Raw genomic sequence first — 21,787 nt, 5'->3', positions numbered from 1 at the left:
GGTCACAGCCATCTGTCTTGGAGCAGTGCATAACTCTTCCTATGCTTCGGATGCAACTGTATGCACTTTTTGACTTGTTCTTTCAAGAGCCTCCTTTAGTATGTGAACAGTGTTTTTAGTTTCAGAAGAAATGAACAGAAATCTTAGAAACGAATAAGAGGAGCTTGTGATCAGCAGTACAGTATTATAGCATATCCAATGATTTTATGTGATCATAGCGCACTGCAGGGTTAAAGTGTCCGCCTCAAGCAATACGCTCACTTCAGCCTCCTAATTACCTTGGGATTATAGGCCAGCATGCTATCGTAGGCTTTTAATGTTCCATAATTTTATATGGTTGATTTAAAATATATTTTACTTTTTTCTTTAGTAGTGGATGAGATTGCTGGAGACCCCGTGTTCAGGTAGGATCTTACCTATTTTTTAAAAATTATGTGTTCACTAAGGGAATACAAAGCAAAGAAACTAATATTTGATGAGTGTTCTACTATGAGCTAGATGCCATATCATGTACTTAACATTGATCATCTCATATAATCTCCACAAATACTTGCAAAGTACTTGTGCTATTCCTGTTTAGGAATTAGGCTACTGTGGTTCTGAAGTTGACTAACTGTCCCATGATCCCATAGCGAACAAGTAGCTGACCCATGATTTGACAATAAACCTGCCTGGCTCCCAAATCCCTACTTCTTCCCCTGAGCATATGATAAAGAACTGTGCAGCACTGGGATCCAGGTACAGGTCCAACTGAGATCGATGCAGAAAGTCAGATTTAGTTATACGTTAACTCTCCTCCAAAGTGTTCCTTAGAAGCCTGGTTAGTCAACAGCTTGTCCTGATATGTTCAACAATTGCAGTGGTCATTGTTTTCACCATCAAAAGTTTGAGGGCAGATCTCACTTTGCCGTGGCCACAGGACCATAGGTTTAACATAAGCAAGACCAAGCAAGTCCTAGAAGGAGTTAATTTCCTGTAAGTGAAGGATGTCTACATGTATGCCATGTTTTGTTAATTGCAGTTAGCATCTATTTAGAGGATTTTTCTGATTGATCTTTCTACTTACTGACTTCCCAGTAAGTAGACAGTAAGACTATCCTCAGCTACTGCACATGCCTAGTTCATGAAGATTTTTCTTTTTTCCTAGCATCTTTTTTCTTCTTCTGTGACTTTTCCCTAATCTTGTCTTGATTTTGTTTTCTTTCTTCTCTGCCTTTTTTGGTATTTCTTTTGTTGTGTTTTTTTTCCTTTCCATTCTGCCAGCTAAGTCTTCCACATTTTCCTATAGAGGAAATCCAAAGCACACAGAATTTCAGGATTTTAAGCAATCTTAAGAGACCAAGCAAAGTATTCTCTAGGAATTCCACCTGTGCTTAACATCCTGCCCTAGTAATTGCTCAGGTGGAGAACCTGAAAGTCAAAGAGATTAAAGTGACTCATTTGGAGATAGTGAGTGTTAGAACTCAGGTTTCTTAATTGAAAGCCCAGTACTCTTCCTTGTTTATCATCCTGTAGGTGAGTGTTTTAATAATAGACAGTGGGTGTGGGTCTAGTGAAGCCAACGGAAAAGGATAAGAATGGAATTAGCTGATGAACTCAGTGTTAGTGGATATGAATGGAATTAGCAGGGGAACGCCAAGTTTGAAGAGAAACAACACTGGGTTGTATAGGAATAAGCGTTTTAGAAAAGAAATCAGAATATTGGAGTACCTGAGAAGTTTGATAAAGATGAATCATAGGAATGAAGGACACAGGGTGTCGGGAGTTATCTGGAAGAGTATGTTAAAATAGAGGACTCAAAGGGAGTCCTGAAGAGCTTGCTGTTTTTTTGTTTAATTGGAGGAACTGACAGATTTGGAGGTTGCTATTGAAAGATGTTTGAAGAATTTTGGAAGAATCTGTAGAGCAGATCAGAATGTGGTATGATCTGCTTCCACCTCAAGTTACAGAGGACTGGCTGAGAGCCCCTCGATTCCTAGGGTCTGGAGGTTCCTGAAAGACAGATGTGTGTCCCAGGTCCGGTGTCTCCGCCACCTCTTTTCCCAATTCACTGATGTCCTTCCCATGTACATGTAGGGAAGGCAGGGGTGGGAATGGCTGGGAGATCCCTCATGGAGCTTCAGTTGGGTAGTTTGTAACATGTCTCTGCTAGGAGAGTGTGACTGAGCGTCCCTTTCACTTGTTTTCTAGGAGCAGGGAAATAGAGATCTCCTGCTCTTGGTCACTTGGGCCCATCCTTTCAGGAATCTGTGCTTTCTTAGGCTGAATATTTAGAGGTTGGAGACTGCCATGGAGCCCTGCAGAAGAGGGAGGGATCTGGAAGTGGGAGCCCATAAGAAGGAAGACGTTTAGATAATACTATGGGAAATAGAAGTACAACTTCCAGGATTCTGTTTTTCCAGGAGTCTCTCTGCTTGGGTATCTGAGTGCCTGTGAAGTTTTTTAAGGGCTTGCTAGTTTATGTGGACCTGAATAAGACAGGACCTATATCGGGAAACAATTGGATTTTATAATTTTTAATTTTTTATTGTTTCTCGGAAGAGTATTCCTAATAACAACATATGCATTTACTGGTTTTTTTTCCCCCCTATATCGATTATCAGTGTGTATGCATTTGTTCTTTGAGTTTTGTGCATTTAACTTCCAGGCATTTCAAATGTTTTGGGGCAGTCCTTGTGCTGTTTGTGGGTAAAGGGAAACAATGGGGCCTTCAGAAAAGGTTTCCATGGTGAGAGTCCAAGACTGCCAATCTTCAGTGATACAGATTAGTCTTAGAACCAGAGCTAGATAATGGAGAAGGGGTGGTATCTTTCTACCTTGTTTCAGGTTATCAGGTTTGTTCCAGTTCAGATAACACGAGTTATGTCACCCATTAACTGGATAGGCTATTAGTTAAGAGAAATTATTCTCAGGCTCTGTCAATATATTAGCTGTCACTAATCATTATGGAACTAGAAGTAAGTTTTCATTGAATATTTCCAAGTTTGGGAGAGGCGGAGAGAAAAACAGGTAAGTAAAATTTTTCTTAAATCAGAGACTAAATACTAACTCTATGTAGAAACGGCATTTAGTATAGTGGTAGGTGACCTTTCGCCTGATTCTTGTGTTTTATTTGGGAGTGGGTGCCCAGGTAAGAACTGGCCAATGTTTTTCTTTTAAGGAAATGACCTGGCTTATTTCTATTGTTTATTTTTGCTGTAAAGGATTTCCATCAAACCGGATATTTATGGAAAACTGGATACTGACTCATTTTCTGAACACCTCGATGTTGATACCAAGGTAAAGTAGTCTCTCAAGAAACTAATTTTTTCACTCTGTATCTAATTTTCTATAGTGTTAACTCATAATATTTAGCAGTGGTCCACCTATCATGGTTTCATCTTGGTAATAGAAAGTTGTTCAGAGAACACCATTTGATAATAGGACCCCTTGAATTTTTTCTTTAAATTTTTACTTTGGTAAATAAGAGAGGATTGATAAATACTTTTCAGGGGGTGGATCTGATTAAAAAAAGAATGATCCAGGAAATACAGAGTGACAGGGAAATTGTATTAGGTAAAGCTTTCCCATGGTAGAGGAAATATGAAATTTGGTCCAGGTTAATTTGCATACATGTCCTTACTCTTACTTTTAGGTCATACTGACATGACTCTTATAATACTTATGTCTGAATTAATCTTTAATGCATCCAGTTGCTTATTACAGTGATCATGGAATCTCCCTGGTGCCTTTTATTTCCAAAACTGTATAGCACATAGCATAAAGTTCCTCTTTTTTCTCTTAGACACATGTTATTTTGGTATCATATAGTTTTTAGGAGAGATCTTTTTCTCTATTTATACCCTTAGTGCTCTGTTTAGACTTAAATAATATTAGAAGTAGTGGAACTTTAGCTAGGCATGGTGACGTGAGCCTATTGTCCCAGCCACTTGGGAGGCTTTGGTGAGAGGCTTGCTTGAGCCCAGGAGTTCAAGACGATCTGGGCATCATGGTGAGACTGTATCCCTACTGAGAAAAAAAAGAATTTGTGGACATTTAGAAATTTGAATTCTCTTTCTCAAACCCTGCCTCTTGTTGAGATGGGGAGATGGAGGTTTGTTGTTATGTTGTCTCTTTCTCCACCCTGTAGATGTAACAGCATGAATTATACTGGGACATTCAGTTTAACCTTGAAGTCAGTAGGTGGTGCCTGTGGGTAAAAGTCTGCCAAATCCTGTACCATGCAATGTGTCAGTGCTGTGCTGACCCGTACATGTTGATTGCCCTGCCAGTACATGTTGCTTGCTGGAGAGAGTCCACTGTAGTGGGGTTTTTGGCGCTTGTTTTTAGCCTCAGTCAATCGAGAAGCATGTCGTCCCAGGCAATGGGGGGGGGTTCTGGATCCCCCAAGGGACCCCTTCTTGTGCTGCACCAGAGCTGTCAGGGAGAGGCAAGTGAGATTGGGTGGGGATGGTTTGGGAGAGCCATGTTGAGGCTCCACAAAGGTGGATACAAATGCTGTCTCAGCAGGGAACACGGTCATGTCTCAGACCACTGGAGATAGCCACCAGTTAGGGGCTGGGTGTTCCCACCATGCCAACAAGTCTGCTCCTGTGGGAGGAGAAGTCAGGAATTCACAGTCCAGCAGATGGGAGTGGGTTTCACTCTCCTGCCACTTCCCTTGTCCCGCAGCTCTCCTCTGGCATCTGGTCCCTGGCAGCAGTCCAAGGCAAATAAGTTTACCAGTAATGCATCTGCAGGCTATAAGCTTCTAGCTTCCCTTCCCAGGACCCTGGCCCTGACAGAAAACATGCCCATCTTGTGAGGGGAGGGGTACTCGGCAAGTTGGCAAGTTCACTGTGGCTCAGACCCACAGTGAACTCTGCTTTCATTTCTGCCCAGGTGGCCTCCCTCCCTTCTGAAGGTCAGTTCACACATCCCCATGGCCCTGAATGATGTGATTGAATCCTGGGGGAATGGGAAAGGCCTGCAGAGCTGGCCTTCTATCTGATGAGTCGAATCCCCAAACTGTGACAGGGAGAGGTGTTTTGGTCCTGAGTTGCCCATGGAGTACTCAGGGAGGATTAATGTCCTTGTGCTTTAGAGTAACACCCATTGTGCTGGAGCAGCCAGCCAAGGCAGGACTAGGAGGTCCTGCGGGCAGGGCCCTCACGGTCAGAGTACCCCTCGGATCATTGCAGTTTCATAGGGGGAGAGGTGTGAGGTGCACTATCTGTGGTATCCATGGTATGGAGGGAACAGTGACAAAGGGGAGGAAGTTGCTCCTGATTGCCGTAGCATAGTCATCCCTTGGGGTGCCCATGCCAACCCTGAGCAGGAATGGCCATGGCTGTGTCAGCAGCGGTAGGTAGGAGAGGGTAGGAGAAGGAGGAAGAGAAGAGTCTAAAAGGAGGAGACCTGGCCCTCTGGTCCCGTATGTCCCGAGGAGCCCTTCTGGCATGCTATGCTGTACTCTGACCCTTAGGCAGCCTGCCTGGAATGTCCCAGATTTGGGATGACACAGTTCACCCAGGATTCACTGGCCAACTGTGGCTGTTGCTGTGTGAGTGTGTGTTGCAGAATATTTGTGGGGGGACAACGGAAAAGAAAAATAAGACACTGAAGGGCTGAATCCCCCTAGACAGGACAAAGAGGCACGATTTTCACGAAAGTGGTATGGCACTCACTGCATGTGCTCGGGTGTATGGTGAGGAAGAGCACCCTCCACAGTGCTGGCAGCCTGGTGCTGTGTTCTCAAGAACAGAGGGGAGCTGTCTGAGAGATTCAGAGCCTGCAGACTGCCAGAGGTGTGAGGGGAGGAAAAACAAACCTCCCCACCTACCCTTTCCATGGGGCTCCCAGTTCCTCCGGGGTCTCTCTCTGCTGTAATCTTGCCCCTTCTTCTTCTGCCCTGAGACTTTTTCCTGTGGGATCTGTGGTTGCTTCTGGCACTCTTTCCTCAGAATGGCACCTGGGCTGTGCCTTGTCCTCTGAAACTTTCTGTTCTTTCTCACAAGATCTGGTGCCCCAGTGTGTCTAGTCAGCCCTTCTGCCTGTATCCCCTCTATGCTTTTCCTACTGGGGGCTTCTAGAGATATCTTTCATTACAAGCTGCACAGTACTTGTGTGAACACTGAGTGCTTCCTCAGTCACAAGATTGTGGAGCGTGGACCTTGTGGACATTGGGGCGGGGCAGACCATTCTCCCCCCCCCCCACCTGCAGCAACTGGGGCACTGGGTGAGCAAGGGCACCGCTCCCTCCCCCTAGCCAGTGTCTTTCATGCCTTATCTTTAGAATTCTGATTGCACATTTTTTTCCTCCAAGTAGATTAATGAAACATATCTGTTTCCATATTTTTCTCTTTGTAGTAATAGAGTTTGCTTTTAGGTAGTGGTAGATGACCAAGTTTAACTACTTGAATGTCTCATAGCAATAAAATCAAAGTCTACAGAATAGAGAAAAAAAGTAACTCTGAAATAAATATTAGGCATTACTATTATGGATATGCTATGAACAGAAGTCTGTTATATATTTTATTGTTCTGAATGTTTTCCTTTTTCCTCCTTGATTTATGTTCATAACTGAGTGGGAATGTCTCTATTTTTTGTTTGTGATTTTCTACATGCTCCCCCGCCTTTTGAAATGGTTTTACATCCACGTACGTTTTCCTTGCAAAAGATGTTTCTTCAGTGTCTGTCCCTTCATTCCTTCTCTGTCTCCATATTTAGTTACAGCTTTCTATGTAGTAGCTTTGTGTGCCTTTCCTTCATCCGTCATTACCTGACATGGTTTATTCCTGTTTACTTCCCTCTTTCTTGCAAAGCCCTGAGTGGGTACAATCATTTACCTTTAGCTTTTTAAGGAACATGATAGAAGTGACTTATACTATTTGCAGTGTCAACCCTTTTATATAAGGTACTACTAAAAGCTAAAGTCCCATATATTGCTGGGCAAGAGATAACTCATACAAAGATAATACAAAGATAAATCATGCGAACATATGTCAAAATATAACACGTGATTAATGTAAGTTCCTTAATGTTACTTCTTTCAGAAATGCTCTAAACTATTTGGGAAAATTTTTGTCCTAGGTTATTCTTGTTATGAAAATAATCTAATGCATATCATAGTGTTTGTACAGTAATGAACTAGGGATAAGCAGAGTGATATTTTGAGGATATCTGTATGAGCTCTCATAATCCTCTCCCCATGAGAAGATGTAGGTGAACAAATCAGAGAATCGAGGGTTGTGTCTACATCCGAGTGACTCCAAAATCTGTGCCCTTTGTGTTAGATCGTATGGTAATGGTGAATATTATTCTTAATTTACCCGCTTTGATACTCGTTATTCTTAAAGCTGTTGTTTTTTTTTCTAGAATGTTCTGCCACCAGGGGTAATAAAGCAAATGACTGCTTATCGGCAACACATGAAAATTGGTAAGCTATTTGAAGATTTTCTATTTTTGTGTTATCTCTTGTTATTTAAGTAAAAATATTTTCATATACTCTTTATTTTTATGGTAGTACAAGCCAAATTTACTGTGAGAACAGAAGATGGAACAATGTTTGAAGACAGCATTTTTAATCATCCACATGTGGTTCCAAGCCTTCCCACACCATCAGTCGAAGTGCAGGGCTTTCATGATCCGTTCCTGCAACCACCTGGCCCTGGTCTGAAAGCTTCCTTCAAGTCTTCAACTAAGCCAGGTGGTACAGAGGTAAGTTACTGTAAGCAACAACAAAACGCCCTTCTTTTCCCCATGCTTTTTTCACATACCACCCCCCATCCCCATCATGCTGACAAGGATCGTAGAAATGTATGTCCTCAAGATCATAATAGAAAGCAGTGTAATCACAAGAGAGAGAGATGTATGGGATTGAGATTCCTAAAGTTTGGTTGGGAGTAAAGAATTCTTTGAGTTGCCATTGTGTGAGCAGAGAATTAGAAAGCAACCCAAAAGGACTGCTCAACAGACATGTAGATGAGAAAGGGATGAGGGGGAGGAATTCATGAGAGAAGGGCAAGATAAATACAAGGGTTGAATAAGAGAGTCAAAGTGAGAGATTATTATAAAAGCACCACAGCAATAGTGGAGTTCAATGAGAGCAGGAACTCTCCATATGTAAAATCCGATGGAAATTCTTTTAAATGCAAATTGAGGAAAGACAATCAGCACAAAAGATGCTCAGATTCTTCAGAATGACATGTACCTGATTTCAGTGAAGAAATGAAAGACAATTTGAAAATGATTAAGGTGATGGATATCCCAATTACCCTGTATGATTCTATTAATATGAAGGGTCAAATTATCACATGTAGGCCCCATATATGTGCACCAAGTATGCAGCAGTTAAAAATGACTTAGAAATAAAAGAATTTATTCTTCATTTCTGTTAAATTTAGTAAAGTGATGTCTTAATCTGAATCTAGTAAAACCTATGTCGTAGATAATGCCAAGAGATATCTATCTTGGGGCTTGTCAGATTTTTTAATGAATTATTTAGTTTAGACTCTTGTTCCTTCCTTAAGGTTGCTAACTTAGTGTTTTCTCTATCCATAACTTGCCTAAGTAATATATTTTACTGTTTGATACAATCCTGGTGACTGTTTTAGATCTTTTAGAGAATAAGGAGAAAGAAATAAATAAACCTTTTATTTGATCTTTTGATTAATTAAAATTATAATCTCAGATTATATAAGGGAGGTTCTGAATTTTTATTGATGCTAAGAGAAAAGAAATTTTGAGCCACAGCCCTCTTAGAGAAATAAATGCAGCAATTATTTATTTCTGCAGTTATTCTCATTGATCTTATGCTAATACTATCTGTATGTAAAGGGCACCTGTATATACACATGCCATGAACTTAAACATAATTGGTGACTCTTCTCTCACATAAACTACTTATAGAAACAAGGAAGGAATGATTTCCAATGGAGAATACAAAATCATCTCTAGACGATGGTTTATTTTCTTTTAAAAATATCTCCCCAAAAGGGGACCCTTTATATTATTCACAGGAAGCTTTATGAACTTTAGTATTTATAGATTTTTGACCTGGCCCAGAGAAGAATTCATCTCTTAAACTCAGGAATCCTTTACACCTGACATTTGAGTCTGTTTCTTCTGTCTTCCTAGGAATATTGGGTCCTCCTTCACAATCATAGATGTTTTCGGATTTTTGATCTTCAACTTGAATAATCATGGCTTTATTTTCTTCATGCTAGATGCTCTCTCTGATTTTTAACTAATATCCTATGTGGCATAAAGAGGAAATTAGAGCTATTACTATGTCCTTTACCGGGGCAGAAGAAAAACCATGTCACATCCAACATGGGGCTTTACATTTCCTTCTTAAATTATAGTAGTATTTAAACATGCCTCCTAATCCTGTAATCACACAAATGGAGAAGGAGGTCTTCTACAGATTAAAACTTTTAAGATTAATTATTACATAGGAATCCTATTGAATTGGTATTTTGAATCAGTGCTTTAGAATTCAACCATGTCATTTCATTTAAACATGCATATCCCGGCAATTTTCTGGAAGTAAATATTTGCATATATAAATGAAAGTATATTTTATATCCTTGACAGATTCAGGGTAATGTATTTGAAAACATTGCATTCCATATTATATTTCCCCACTCTCATTTTCATTTCCAGAATTTCCGAGTTCTTTCTATGTTTGCCTTATTGAATTCTACCACTTTTGTATGGTTTTCAAATATTTACCTTCATAATTCCAAATAATTTTCCCGAGTAAGCTTCCCGATTCCTACGCCCAGTGTGTTTACCCAGCTCTGTGTTGTGCATCACGTCCACTGGGTGCCTCAGCTTTGACGCATTGCCAGGTGAAGCTGTCCTTGACCCATGTCTGAATCTTTCTGACTGTCCATAATATACTCCGACATCTGGCTTCTTCACCCCAGTAAACAACCCCGAATAAATAGCAGTGAAAGACTCAAGAAGGAACAGTCCAGCTCTCCAGTCCTCCCCCCAGTCGCCAATTCTGTCATTCACCAAGTTCTGTATCTTCTACCTGCTCACCATTTTTCCTATCTTATTATGCTTACTCACTCTCTGACATATGATGTTGGAAGACTGTTTTCTGGATTCCCGCCACCCCCACCCCTGCTTGGTAAGTTCATTTAGCTTTCCATTGCTGCCTGGGTGACCTTTCTAAAATATATTTGTGAAGATGTAAGTCATCTCTTCATTGAGGGGATCCTCATTCCATGAAGGGGACAGTTGATGTTCTAGGATGGCACGTGACTGGTGTGGTTCAGACTGATTCTCCCGTTTTCCCTCTCCATCCCGCTTCCTATAGCTGGTTTGCAGTTTTACCACATTATTTTGCTTCCCCTATTTGCCTGGTTGCTTCTTTATCCTTGTGCTGATCCCACATGTCAAGAAATTCTTCACACCTTCGGTCTGTATTTTGTGTGCCTTTCAAAATCCATTCCTCTCTTTGTAGCGTTTCTGGAGTTTCCCAGTTAGAACGGACTGTTCTCTCCTTTGTGCCCTCACTAGACTTTGTTCAGTCCATTTGTCGAACTGGTGACTTAGTGACTTACCCATTTGTCTTCTCATTTGCTTCCATACATCTCAAGTCCCGCTTGAATATCAGGCAGAATCTGCCTTCTGTTTATATGTTCCGCTTTGTCCCAGAATATTGCCCATGATTTGGCAGACACAGTGACTGTGTGTTATCTGACTGAGTGAGTGGGTGAGTGACAGAATAAATTCAATGTGTTCTGAAGTGCATTTCTGTTTTTTTTTTTTTTCCACAGGAGGAGACAACAAAGCCAGCAGGTTTCAGAAAGGAAAATGGTATGAGTATTACTGAAAATGCTCCACCAGAGCAAAAAAAAAATGTCACTTTTAATGTAACAGGTGAAAATAGCAGAAGCGGTAAATCAGTGAATATCTCTGAGATTTTTCCATGCGTAAATACTGTTTAAAGGGCACCAGTTAACGTATGTGGTTTCAAATGTAACAACCGTTTCCTGTAATTATTTTTCTTTTCCTGTTTTCCTTCATTAGGCCTCCCTTTTGTTCTTTTAATCTGCATCAATTCTGAAATAATTTTTTGCTATTACTTTTATTTCATCTAAATAAAAATGAATGGCAGTAGACTTGTATATGTATTTGAAATGTGCAGTCAGACATATTCTAATAAATGACTCTGTGAATGAAATTTTATAGCTAAGATGTCCTTGTTAACATCTGGACCAAAGGAAGAGGAAGCGTCGTCACCTGCGGATTCAGATTCGGAGGTACTGTGTTTCGTTGTTGTTGTTATGCTGTTAAAATCTAAGCATTGAGTGAGGTTAAAATCCAAGAAGGGGTGGTGTGATGTCACAGTCTGACCTCTGGATTTGCATATAAGGGCTGATCGTCTTACAATTTTCAGCTTATAGGTCAGAAAATAATGGTGTGCTAAGGACATGACAGCTGTACTGTATAATTCTGCTAGTTCGCTGCATTTTTTTAAGCGGCCATCATACTGTAGGGTAAAAAATAAGACTTAGAAGTGGGAAAGAATCAATCTGGGCTTTGAAGTATGTTGACCTACAAGCTAAAGAATTCTTCCGGGTCAAGCCGTGGCCAAATGTAAAATTGCATGGTCCATGGGAATGTGTGAAAGGTCTAATGACATTCAAAGAGAAAGAGTTTGGAGTAGAATGTTTTGGAATCTGGAATTAACAAAGATAGTGCTTGAAAACTGAAGATTTTAAAATGTTGGATAGTCAAGTCAAGATGTTGAGGAAACAGGAGATAGAAAAGTGTGGGCAATAGTAAATACGTGAGAGTTTAATAACAACAATTCTATTTAGTGATATTTTGATGAGTAGAATTTGTTATCAAGAACAAAATGCACTAAATATACTTGTGGCTGCTGTGCTTTTACAAGGGTAGGTAGGAAGTAGTGATGACGTATAGTAAGGGAGCAACTGTGGAAACAGCTTGGAAGGGCCTGACCTCTTAGATAGAAGCAGCTGCTGCACAGTGGTACCTGGACGGAGGAGAAGTCAGGTGACATGTTAGCATCGTGGTTATGTCACTGATTACACCAGGCATGAAATCTGCATGAACTGCCAGGGCTGTGCCAGCAGCGGTGGACAGAAGAGGTAAAACGAGCAAGATGAGAAGGGTCTAAAAGAATGAGACCTGACATTCTTGACACCTGTGTCTCAAGGAGCCCTTCTGGGATTTGGTGTTGTCCTCTCACATGTAGGCAGCCTGCCCAGAATGTGCCAGCTGTGAAATGGCTCAGGTCCCCGAGATTCACTGGTGCCCTCTGGCTGCTGCAGTCTGAGTGGGTTGTGTGGCACATTTGTGTGGGTTCCAGTGAAATGAGAAACTGAAGGGCTGAAGCTCCCTGGGCAGCACAGAGGCACACAATGGGTGCGAAAGCAGTATGGTGCCCACCACGTGGGCTGTGGTCTGTGGGGAGGGAGAAGGACCTCCAGGGTGCCAGTGGCCTTGTGCTCTGTGTCAGGAAGCTCCGAGTTCCCTGAGGGCAGCAGCACTTGGCTCCTGAGGACAGAGGGGCTGTCTGACAGTTTGGGGGCCTGCAGACTGCCAGAGGTGTGAGGGGAGGAAACACAAACCTCCCCAACTACCCTTTCCGAGGGGCTCCCAGGTCCTCCGGGGTCTCTCTCTGCCAGAACGTTGCTCCTTCCTGTTCTGCCCTGCGACTTCTTCCCGTGGGATCTGTGGTGGGTTCTGGCACTGTGTCCTTAGAATTACACCTGGGGTGTGCCTTACCATCTGAGACTTTCTCTTCTTCCTCGTAGGATCCGGTACCCGATATCTGTAGTCAGCCTTTCTGCCCGTATTCCCCTCTGTGCTCTTTCTAGTGAGGGTTTCTGAAGATATCTTTAAGACATGATATCATTACTAGCCGCACATTACTGTTGGGAATTCTCATTACCCATTTTTTTTTTTCTCCTAGGAGATACTGATGGAATGTTTCTGTTTCTATTTTTCTCTTTTTGTATTTATAAGTTTACACCTTTCGGATAGTGGTATGTGACCATGTTTCACTACTTGAATGCCTTATTTTATTGCAATAAATTAAAGTCTACAAAAGTGGAGACAAAAAGTAACTGTCACGTAAATGTTATTCAGTATTATTGTGGATGTGCTATGAACAGAAGTCTCTGTTATAGATCTTATTGTGCTGAATGTCTTTTCTTTTCTTTCTTGATTTACGTTCATAATTGAGTGGAAATGTTTCTTTTTTTTGTTTGTGTGTTCATCCATATGCCTGCAGATATTGAAATGGTTTTATACCCACCTAAATTTTCCTTGCAGGAGACGTTTCTTCAGTGTCTGTCTCTTCATTCCCTCTCTGCCTCTGTATTTAGTTACAGGTTTCTTTGTAGTAGCTATGTGTGCCTTTCTTTCATCCATCAGTGCCACATGAGCTTTATTCCTGTTTATTTCTCTCTTTCTTGCAAAGACCTGAGTGGACACAATCATTTCTCTGTAGCTTTTTGTCAAACAAGATAGAAGTGTCTTATACTACTTTTAATCTCCATCCTTTTAGGTAAGGTACTAGTAAAAACTAAACTCCCACATATTCATGGGCAAGAGATAATTCATACAAATATAAATCACGAGGATGGATGTAAAAATATAACACATGATGACTGTGAGTTCCTTAATGTTAGTTGTTTCAGAAATGCTCTCAACTATGTCGGAAAATGTTTGTCCTAGGTTATTCTGGTTAAGAAAATACTCTGAATGAATCATAGTGTTTGTATAGTAATGAAGTAGGGATGAGGGGGATAATATTTTGAGGACATCTGTATCAGCTCCCATAACGCTCTCCCCACATGAAGATATGTGTTAAATAATGACAGAATTGAGTGTTGGGTCTACATTCAAGTGATTCCACAATCTGTGCACGTTGTGTTGATTCGTCTGGTAATGGTGAACATTACACTTGAGTTACCCGTGTTGATACTCATTTTTATTAAGGCTTCTGTTCTTCGTTCTAGAATGTTGCACAACCAGGATTGACGAAGCCAATGGCCACTTCTCAGCAACTCACGAAAAGTGGTAAGCGATTTCAAGACTGCCTATATTGTGTTATTCCTTGTTAAGTAATTACACGTATTTTCATGTACTCTTTATTTTTGCAGTACTAAAAGGCAAATATAATGGTGTGGGAACAGAAAAGGAAACCATGTTACAGGACGGTATTTCTCATCACCGAGATGTGGTTGAAAGCCTTCCGACGTCAGTCAAAGTCCAGGGCTTTCATGCTCGTTTCGTTGACACACATGGCCCTGGTCTGCAACCTGTCTTGATGTCTTCAACTGAGGAAGGTCACACAATGGTAAGTTAGTGTAAGGAACCACAACAACAAAAACCCCTTCTTTTCCCCACGCTTTGTTCACATACCACCCCCTGACCCTCATCATGCTGACAAGGATCCTAGAAAGAAGTGGATGGCCTCAAGGTCATCATAGAAACCAGTGTAATCACAAGAGAGAGAGATGTACAGGATTGAGATTTATAAACTTTGGTGGGAGAAAACAATTCTCAGGGCTGCCAGTGTGTGAGCAAAGAATTAGAAAGCAACCCAAAAGTGCTGCTCCACAAATATGTGGATGGAGGAATGAATGAAGGGGAAGAATTCATGTGCGAAGGGCAAGATAAACGTGATGATTGAATAAGAGCATCAATATGACAGATTAGTATAAAAACACCTCAGAAATAGTGGAGTTAAATGAGAGCAGGATCTCTCCACATTAAAAAAATATGAAGAAAATGCTTGTATTTTTTATTTTTATTTTTATTATTTTTTTGAGACAGCGGGCTAGAGTGCTGTGTCATCGGCCTAGCTCACAGCAACCTCAAAGTCCTGGACTCAAGCAATCCTCCTGCCTCAGCCTGTCAAGTGGCTGGGACTACAGGCATGCGCCAATATGCCTGGCTAATTTTTTCCTATATATTTTTAGTTGTCCTGCTAATTTCTCTCTATTTTTAGTAGAGAGGGGGTCTTGCTCTTGCTCAGGCTGGTCTGGAACTCCTGAGCTCAGAGGATCCACCAGCCTGGGCCTCCCAGAGTGCTAGATGGAAATGCTTTTAAATGCAAATTAAGACTCAGGGAGGTAGGGTAGGAGGGGATGGAGGTATGACTGCATGGTCAGTGCCAGGCACTCTGTCTGGAGAATGGACATGCTTGAGGCTCTGACTCAGGGGGATGGGCGGGACATGGACAATGTATATAACCTGAACTTATGTACCCCCATGATGAGCCAAAATAAAAAATAAATAAATAAATATAAAAATAAATGCAAATTAAGAAATGAGAGGCAGTCAGTGCAAAAGATTCTTCAGAATGACATATCCCTGACGTTAATGAAGGACTGAAAGAGAGTTTGAGATGATTGTCATGAACATTAATCAGCTGGGCATTTTAAAATTGCTAGAAGAGGGTAATTTGAATGTTGCTAGCATGTAGAAAAGAGAATCATTTAAGGTTCTACTAAAATGAATGTTTCAAATTATCACATGTTAGTCCTCAAATGTGTACACCTAGTGAGCATCAATTAGAATCCATGTGGGAAGTAAGGAAAATTTAATCCTCACTTACTTTCCATTTAGTAAAGTGATGTCTTGTATTGAATCTAGTAAAATCTGTGTCCTATGTGATGCAAAGTAGTTTTGACTCTTTTGTTTCTTGGTAAACGTGTCCAACTTAGTGTTCAGTCATTCCATCAGTTACCTAAGTAATTTATCTATTGTTTGATATAATCTTGGTGGCTGTTTTAGGTCTTTTGGAGAATAAGGAGAGAGAAATAAATAAGCCTTTGATTGGATACCTTTGTTAACGAAAATTGAAATGTGAGGGTATATACAGGAGGTTCTCAGTCTGTTTCGATGAAATCAGAGAAGCAATTTTGAGCCACAACCCTCTTAGAGAAATAAATGCAGCGATTATTTCTTTCTGGAGTTACTCTGATCTATCTTGTGGCAATAATGTCGGTACCTAACGGCCACCTGTATGTACACATGCCACATGACTGTAAACAGAATTGTCGATTGCTTGCTCACATAAACTACCTTTTATCACAGAAACACGCTGAAGGCATGGTTTCCAAAGGAGTATACAAAATCATTTCTGGGCGATGATTTTTTGATTTTAAAAATATCTCTGCTAAGGGCAGGCTTTATATTGTTCCCTGGAAGCTTTGTGAACTTTCGTATTCACAGTTGTTCCACCTGGCCTGTACAGTCATTCATCTCTAAAACTGAGGAACCCTGTACATTTGACATTTCAGTCAAATTCTTCTGCCTTCCTAGGAACATTGGGTCCCCCTTGACAATCGTAGGTGTACCTGAAGGTTTTTAATCTTCAACGTGGATAGTCGTGGCTTTACTTTTCTTCATACTAGATGCTCTCTCCCACTCTTAACTACTACCCTATCTGGCATAAAGCGGAAATTAGAGCTATTAGTATGTCCTTTAAAGGGGCAGGAAGAAAAGCACGTGAAATTCAACATAGAGTTTTATGTTTCCTTTTTACATTATAGTAGCATTTAAAGATGCCTCCTAATTCTGTAATCATACAAATGGAGAAGGAGGTCTTCTACAGTTTAACACTCATCAGATAAATTTTTACAAAGGAATCCTCTTGAACTGGCATTTTGAATCAGTGTTGTAGATATCAGCCATTTCATTTCATTTCATTGAAACATGCATATCCCGGCAATTTTCTGGCAGTAAATATTTGCGTATATGAATAAAAGTATATTTCATATCCTTTAATCAGACACTCAGTTATGTGTTTGAAAAATTGCATCCCGTCTTTTATTTCCCTGCTCTCCTTATCCTTCTAGAATTAGTGAGTTCTTTCTATGTTTGCCTTATTGAGTTCTACCACTTTTGTATGGTTTTCAAATATTTACCTTCATAACTCCAGATAATTTTCCTGAGTAAGCTTACCCAATGCTATGCCCAGTGTGTTTACCAAGCTCTGTGTTGTGTATCACGTCCACTGGGTGCCTCAGCTTTGACACATTGCCAGGTGAAGCTGTCCTTGACCCTTGTCTGAGTCTTCCTGACTGTCCGTAATATACTCCGACATCTGGCTTCTTCACCCCAGTAAACAACGCAGTATAAATAGCAGTGAAAGACTCAAGCAGGAACAGTCCAGCTCTCTATTCCCCCCCCACTCGCCAATTCTGTCATTCCCCAAGTTCTGTATCTCTACCTGCTCACCATTTTTCCTATCTTATTATCCCTACTCACTCTCTGCCTTATGATGTTGGCAGACTGTTTTGTGGACTCCCGCACTCCACCCCTGCTTGATAAGTTGATTTAGCTTTCCATTGCTGCCTGGGTGACCTTTCTAAAATATATTTGTGAAGATGTAAGTCATCTCCTCATTGAGGGGATCCTCATTCCATGAAGGGGACAGTTGATGTTCTAGGATGGCACTGACTGGTGTGGTTCAGACTGATTCTCCTGTTTTCCCTCTCCATCCCACTTCCTATAACTGTTTTGCAGTTTTACCACATTATTTTGCTTGCCATATTTGCCTGGTTGCTTCCTTATCCTTGGGCTGATCCCACATGTCAAGAAATTCTTCACACCTTCGGTCTGTATTTTGTGTGCCTTTCAAAATCCGTTTCTCTCTTTGTAGCGTTTCTGGAGTTTCCCAGTTAGAATGGACTGTTCTCTGCTTTGTGCCCTCACTAGACATGGTTCAGTCCATTTGTCGAACTGGTGACTTAGTGACTTACCCATTTCTCTTCTTATTTGCTTCCATACATCTCAAGTACCGCTTGAATATCAGGCAGAATCTGCCTTCTATTTATGTGTTCCGCTTTGTCCCAGAATATTGCCCATGATTTCGCAGACACAGTGACTGTGTGTTATCTGACTGAGTGAGTGGGTGAGTGATAGAAGAAATTCAATGTATTCTGAAGTGCATTTCTTTTTTTTTTTTATTCCACAGGAGGACACAACAAAGCCAGCAGGTTTCAGAGAGGAAAATGGTATGAATATTTTGGAAAATGCTCCACGAGAGCAAAAAATTAATGTCACTTTTACTGTAACACGTGAAAATAGCAGAAGCGATAAATCAGTGAATATCTCTGAGATTTTTCCATGTGTAAATACTGTTTTAAAGGCACCAGTTAACATTTGTGGTTTCAAATGTAACAACCATTTCCTGTAATTATTTTTCTTTTCCTGTTTTCCTTCATACGGCCTAGCTTTTGTTCTGTTAATCTGCATCAATTCTGAAATAATTTTTTGCTATTACTTTTATTTCTTCTAAATAAAAATGAATGGCAGTAGACTTGTATAGGTATTTGAAATATAGAGTCAGACATGTTCTCATAAATGACTCTGTGAATGACATTTTATAGCTCAGATGTCCTTGTTAACATCTGGACCAAAGAAAGAGGAAGAGTCGTCACCTTGGGATTCGGATTCGGAGGTAATGTGTGGTGGTGGTGGTGTTGTTATGGGGTTAAAACCTAAGCACTGAATGATGTTAAAATCCAAGAAAGGGTGGTGTGATGTCAGGGTCTGACCTCTCCATTTGCATATAAGATCTGATCCTCTTACAAGTTTCAGCTTATAAATCAGAAAATAATGGTGTGCTAAGCACATGACAGCTGTACAGTATAATTTTTCTAGTTTGCTGCATTTTTTTTAAGAGGCCATCATACTGTAGGGTAAAAAATAAGGCTTAGAACTGGGAAGGAATCAATTTGGGCTTTGAAGTATGTTGACCTACAAGCTAAAGAATTCTTCCGGGTCAAGCCGTGGCCAAATGTTAAATTGCATGGTACATGGTAATGTGTTAAAGGTCTAATGACATTGAAAGAGAAAGAGTTTCGAGTAGAATGTTTTGGGAGCTGGAATTAAAAAAGATAGTGCCTGAAACCTGAAGATTTTAAAATGTTGGATAGTAAAGTCAAGATGTTGAGGAAACAGGAGATGGAAAAGTGTAGGGAATAGTAAATACGTGAGAGTTTAATAACAGCAATTCTATTTAGTGATATTTTGATGAGTAGAATTTGTTTTCAAAAACAAAATGCGCTAAATATATTTGTGGCTGCTGTGCTTTTTACAAGGGTAGGTAGGAACTACTGATGACTTATAGTAAGGGAACAACTGTGGAAACAGCTTGGAAGGGCCTGACCTCTTAGATAGAAGCAGTTGCTGCACAGTGGTACCTGGACGGAGGAGAAGGCAGGTGACGTGTTAGCATCCTGGTTATGTCACTGATTACACTAGGCATGAAATCTGCAGGAATTGCCAGGGCTGTGCCAGCAGCGGTGGAGAGAAGAGGGAGGGAGGAGCAAGATGAGAAGGGTCTAAAAGAATGAGACCTGTCATTCTTGACACCTGTGTCTCAAGGAGCCCTTCTGGGATTCGGTGCTGTCCTCTCACATGTAGGCAGCCTGCCCAGAATGTGCCAGCTGTGAGATCGCTCAGGTCCCCGAGATTCACTGGTGCCCTCTGGCTGCTGCAGTCTGAGTGGGTTGTGTAGCACATTTGTGTGGGTTCCAGTGAAATGAGAAACTGAAGGGCTGAAGCTCCCTGGGCAGCACAGAGGCACACAATGGGTGCGAAAGCAGTATGGTGCCCACCAGGTGGGCTGTGGTCTGTGGGGAGGGAGAAGGACCTCCAGGGTGCCAGTGGCCTTGTGCTCTGTGCTCAGGAAGCTCCCAGTTCCCTGAGGGCAGCAGCACTTGGGCTCCTGAGGACAGAGGGCCTGCCTGACAGTTTGGGGACCTGCGGACTGCCAGAGGTGTGAGGGGAGGAAACACAAACCTCCCCACCTACCCTTTCCGTGGGGCTCCCAGGTCCTCCGGGGTCTCTCTCTGCCAGAATGTTGCTCTTTCTTGTTCTGCCATGTGACTTCTTCCCGTGGGATCTGTGGTGGGTTCTGGCACTGTGTCCTTAGAATTACACCTGGGGTGTGCCTTACCATCTGAGACTTTCTGTTCTTCCTCGTATGATCCGGTGCCCGATATCTGTAGTCAGCCATTCTGCCCGTATTCCCCTCTGTTCTCTTTCTAGTGAGGGTTTCTCAAGATATCTTTAAGACATGATATCATTACAAGCTGCACATTACTTTTTAGAATTCTGATGCCCCATTTTTCCTCAAGGTGGAAATTGATGGCACAGTTTTGTTTCCATTTTTCTTTCTCAGCTTTCAGGTAGAGGTAGGTGAGGATTTTTCAGTGCTTGAATGTCTCATTTTATAGCAATAAAATCAAAGTCTATAGAAGTAGACACAAAAAGCAACTGTCAAGGGTAAGACATCATTATTAGGGATGTGCTATGAACACAAATGTCTGTTAATATATCTTTCAGTTCCAATTTTTTTTTCTTTTCTCCCTTGATTTATGTTCAGACCTCATAGACTGGGATTATCTCTTCTTTTGGTTTGTGTTGTTCATCCATGCTCCCCCACCTTTTGAAATGGTTTTACATCCACCTAGATTTTTCTTGCAGAAGACGTTTCTTCAGTCTCTGTCCCTTCATTCCCTCTCTGTCCCCATATTTAGTTACAGCTTTGTGTGTAGTAGCTATGTGTGCCTTTCATTCATCCATCATTGCCCAACAGGGTTTATCCCAGTGTATTTCTCCCTTTCTTGCAAAGCCCTGAGTGGGTACAATCATTTCTCTTTAGCTTTTTGACAAACCACGATAGCAGTGACTTGAAGTATTTGCAATGTCGACCCTTGTTCATAAGGTACTACTAAAATCTAAACTCCCATGTATTCCCAGAGAAGAGATAATTCACAGAAGTATAAATCACGTGAACGCATTACAAAATATAACACAAAATTAATGTAAGCTACTAAATGTTACTTATTTCAAAAATGCTCAGACTACCTGGGGAAATGTTTGTCCCTAGGATATTCTTGTTATGAAAATAATCTAATGGATATCATAATGCTTACATAATAATGCATTAGCAGTAACGGGAGTCATATTTGGAAGATGTCTGCATGAGCTCTCATAATCCTCTCCCGATGAGAAGATATAGGGGAACAAATCAGAGAACTGAGGGTCAAGTAAAACCTGTGTCATAGATGATGTAAAGTGCTATCTCTTTCAGGCTTCTCAGATTTTATTAATGAATTATTAAGTTTTGACTCTTCTGTTTCTTGTTTAAGGTTTCTAAGTTAGTGTTTGGTCCCTGGATACTGACCTGAGTAATTTATGTTATTGTTTGATATAATCTTGGTAGCTGTTTTAGATCTTATGGAGAATAAGGAGAGAGAAATAAATAAGCCTTTGATTGGATATCTTTGTTAACAAAAATTGAAATGTGAGGTTATATACAGGAGGTTCTCAATCTGTTTCGATGAAATCAGAAAAGCAATTTTGAGCCACAACCCTCTTAGAGAAATCAGTGCAGCGATTATTTCTTTCTGGAGTTACTCTGATCTATCTTGTGGCAATAATATCGGTACCTAACGGCCACCTGTATGTACACATGCCACGTGAACGTAAACAGAATTGTCGATTGCTTGCTCACATAAACTACCTTTTATCACAGAAACATGCTGAAGGCATGGTTTCCAAAGGAGTATACAAAATCATCTCTGGGTGATGATTTTTTAATTTTAAAAATATCTCCCGCTAAGGGCACGCTTTATATTCTTCCCGGGAAGCTTTGTGATCTTTCGTATTCAGTTTTTTCACATGGCTTGTACAGTCATTCATCTCTAAAACTGAGAAACCCTGTACATTTGACATTTCAGTCAAATTCTTCTGTCTTCCTAGGAACATTGGGTCCCCCTTGACAATC

At 40.9% G+C, this 21,787-nt stretch overlaps 1 protein-coding gene across 1 annotated transcript; it reads left to right on the top strand.

Moving 5' to 3' along the window:
• The first annotated feature begins 380 nt into the window (after positions 1-380).
• Positions 381-21,157, top strand: LOC123627641 (ankyrin repeat domain-containing protein 26-like). The gene is made up of 6 exons (XM_045537316.1): positions 381-404; positions 3,204-3,279; positions 7,357-7,417; positions 7,505-7,698; positions 10,773-10,893; positions 21,150-21,157. Exons 3-6 carry the CDS (start codon positions 7,387-7,389, stop codon positions 21,155-21,157), a joined length of 354 nt encoding a protein of 117 aa, XP_045393272.1. The 5' UTR covers positions 381-404; positions 3,204-3,279; positions 7,357-7,386.
• The last annotated feature ends 630 nt before the right edge of the window (positions 21,158-21,787 follow it).

The sequence above is a fragment of the Lemur catta genome, chromosome 26, assembly GCF_020740605.2.
Source record: "Lemur catta isolate mLemCat1 chromosome 26, mLemCat1.pri, whole genome shotgun sequence".
Classification (NCBI taxonomy): Eukaryota; Metazoa; Chordata; class Mammalia; order Primates; family Lemuridae; genus Lemur; species Lemur catta.
The sequence above is the reverse complement of the archived record's forward strand: the minus strand, read 5'-3'. Positions and strand labels throughout refer to the sequence as shown.

Coding starts and splice junctions, on each gene's coding strand:
- LOC123627641 (XM_045537316.1), top strand. CDS start 7,387: ATGACTGCTTATCGGCAACACATGAAAATTG. Junction 7,418..7,504: donor TCGGCAACACATGAAAATTG/GTAAGCTATTTG, acceptor TTTTTATGGTAG/TACAAGCCAAATTTACTGTG. Junction 7,699..10,772: donor CTAAGCCAGGTGGTACAGAG/GTAAGTTACTGT, acceptor TTTTTTCCACAG/GAGGAGACAACAAAGCCAGC.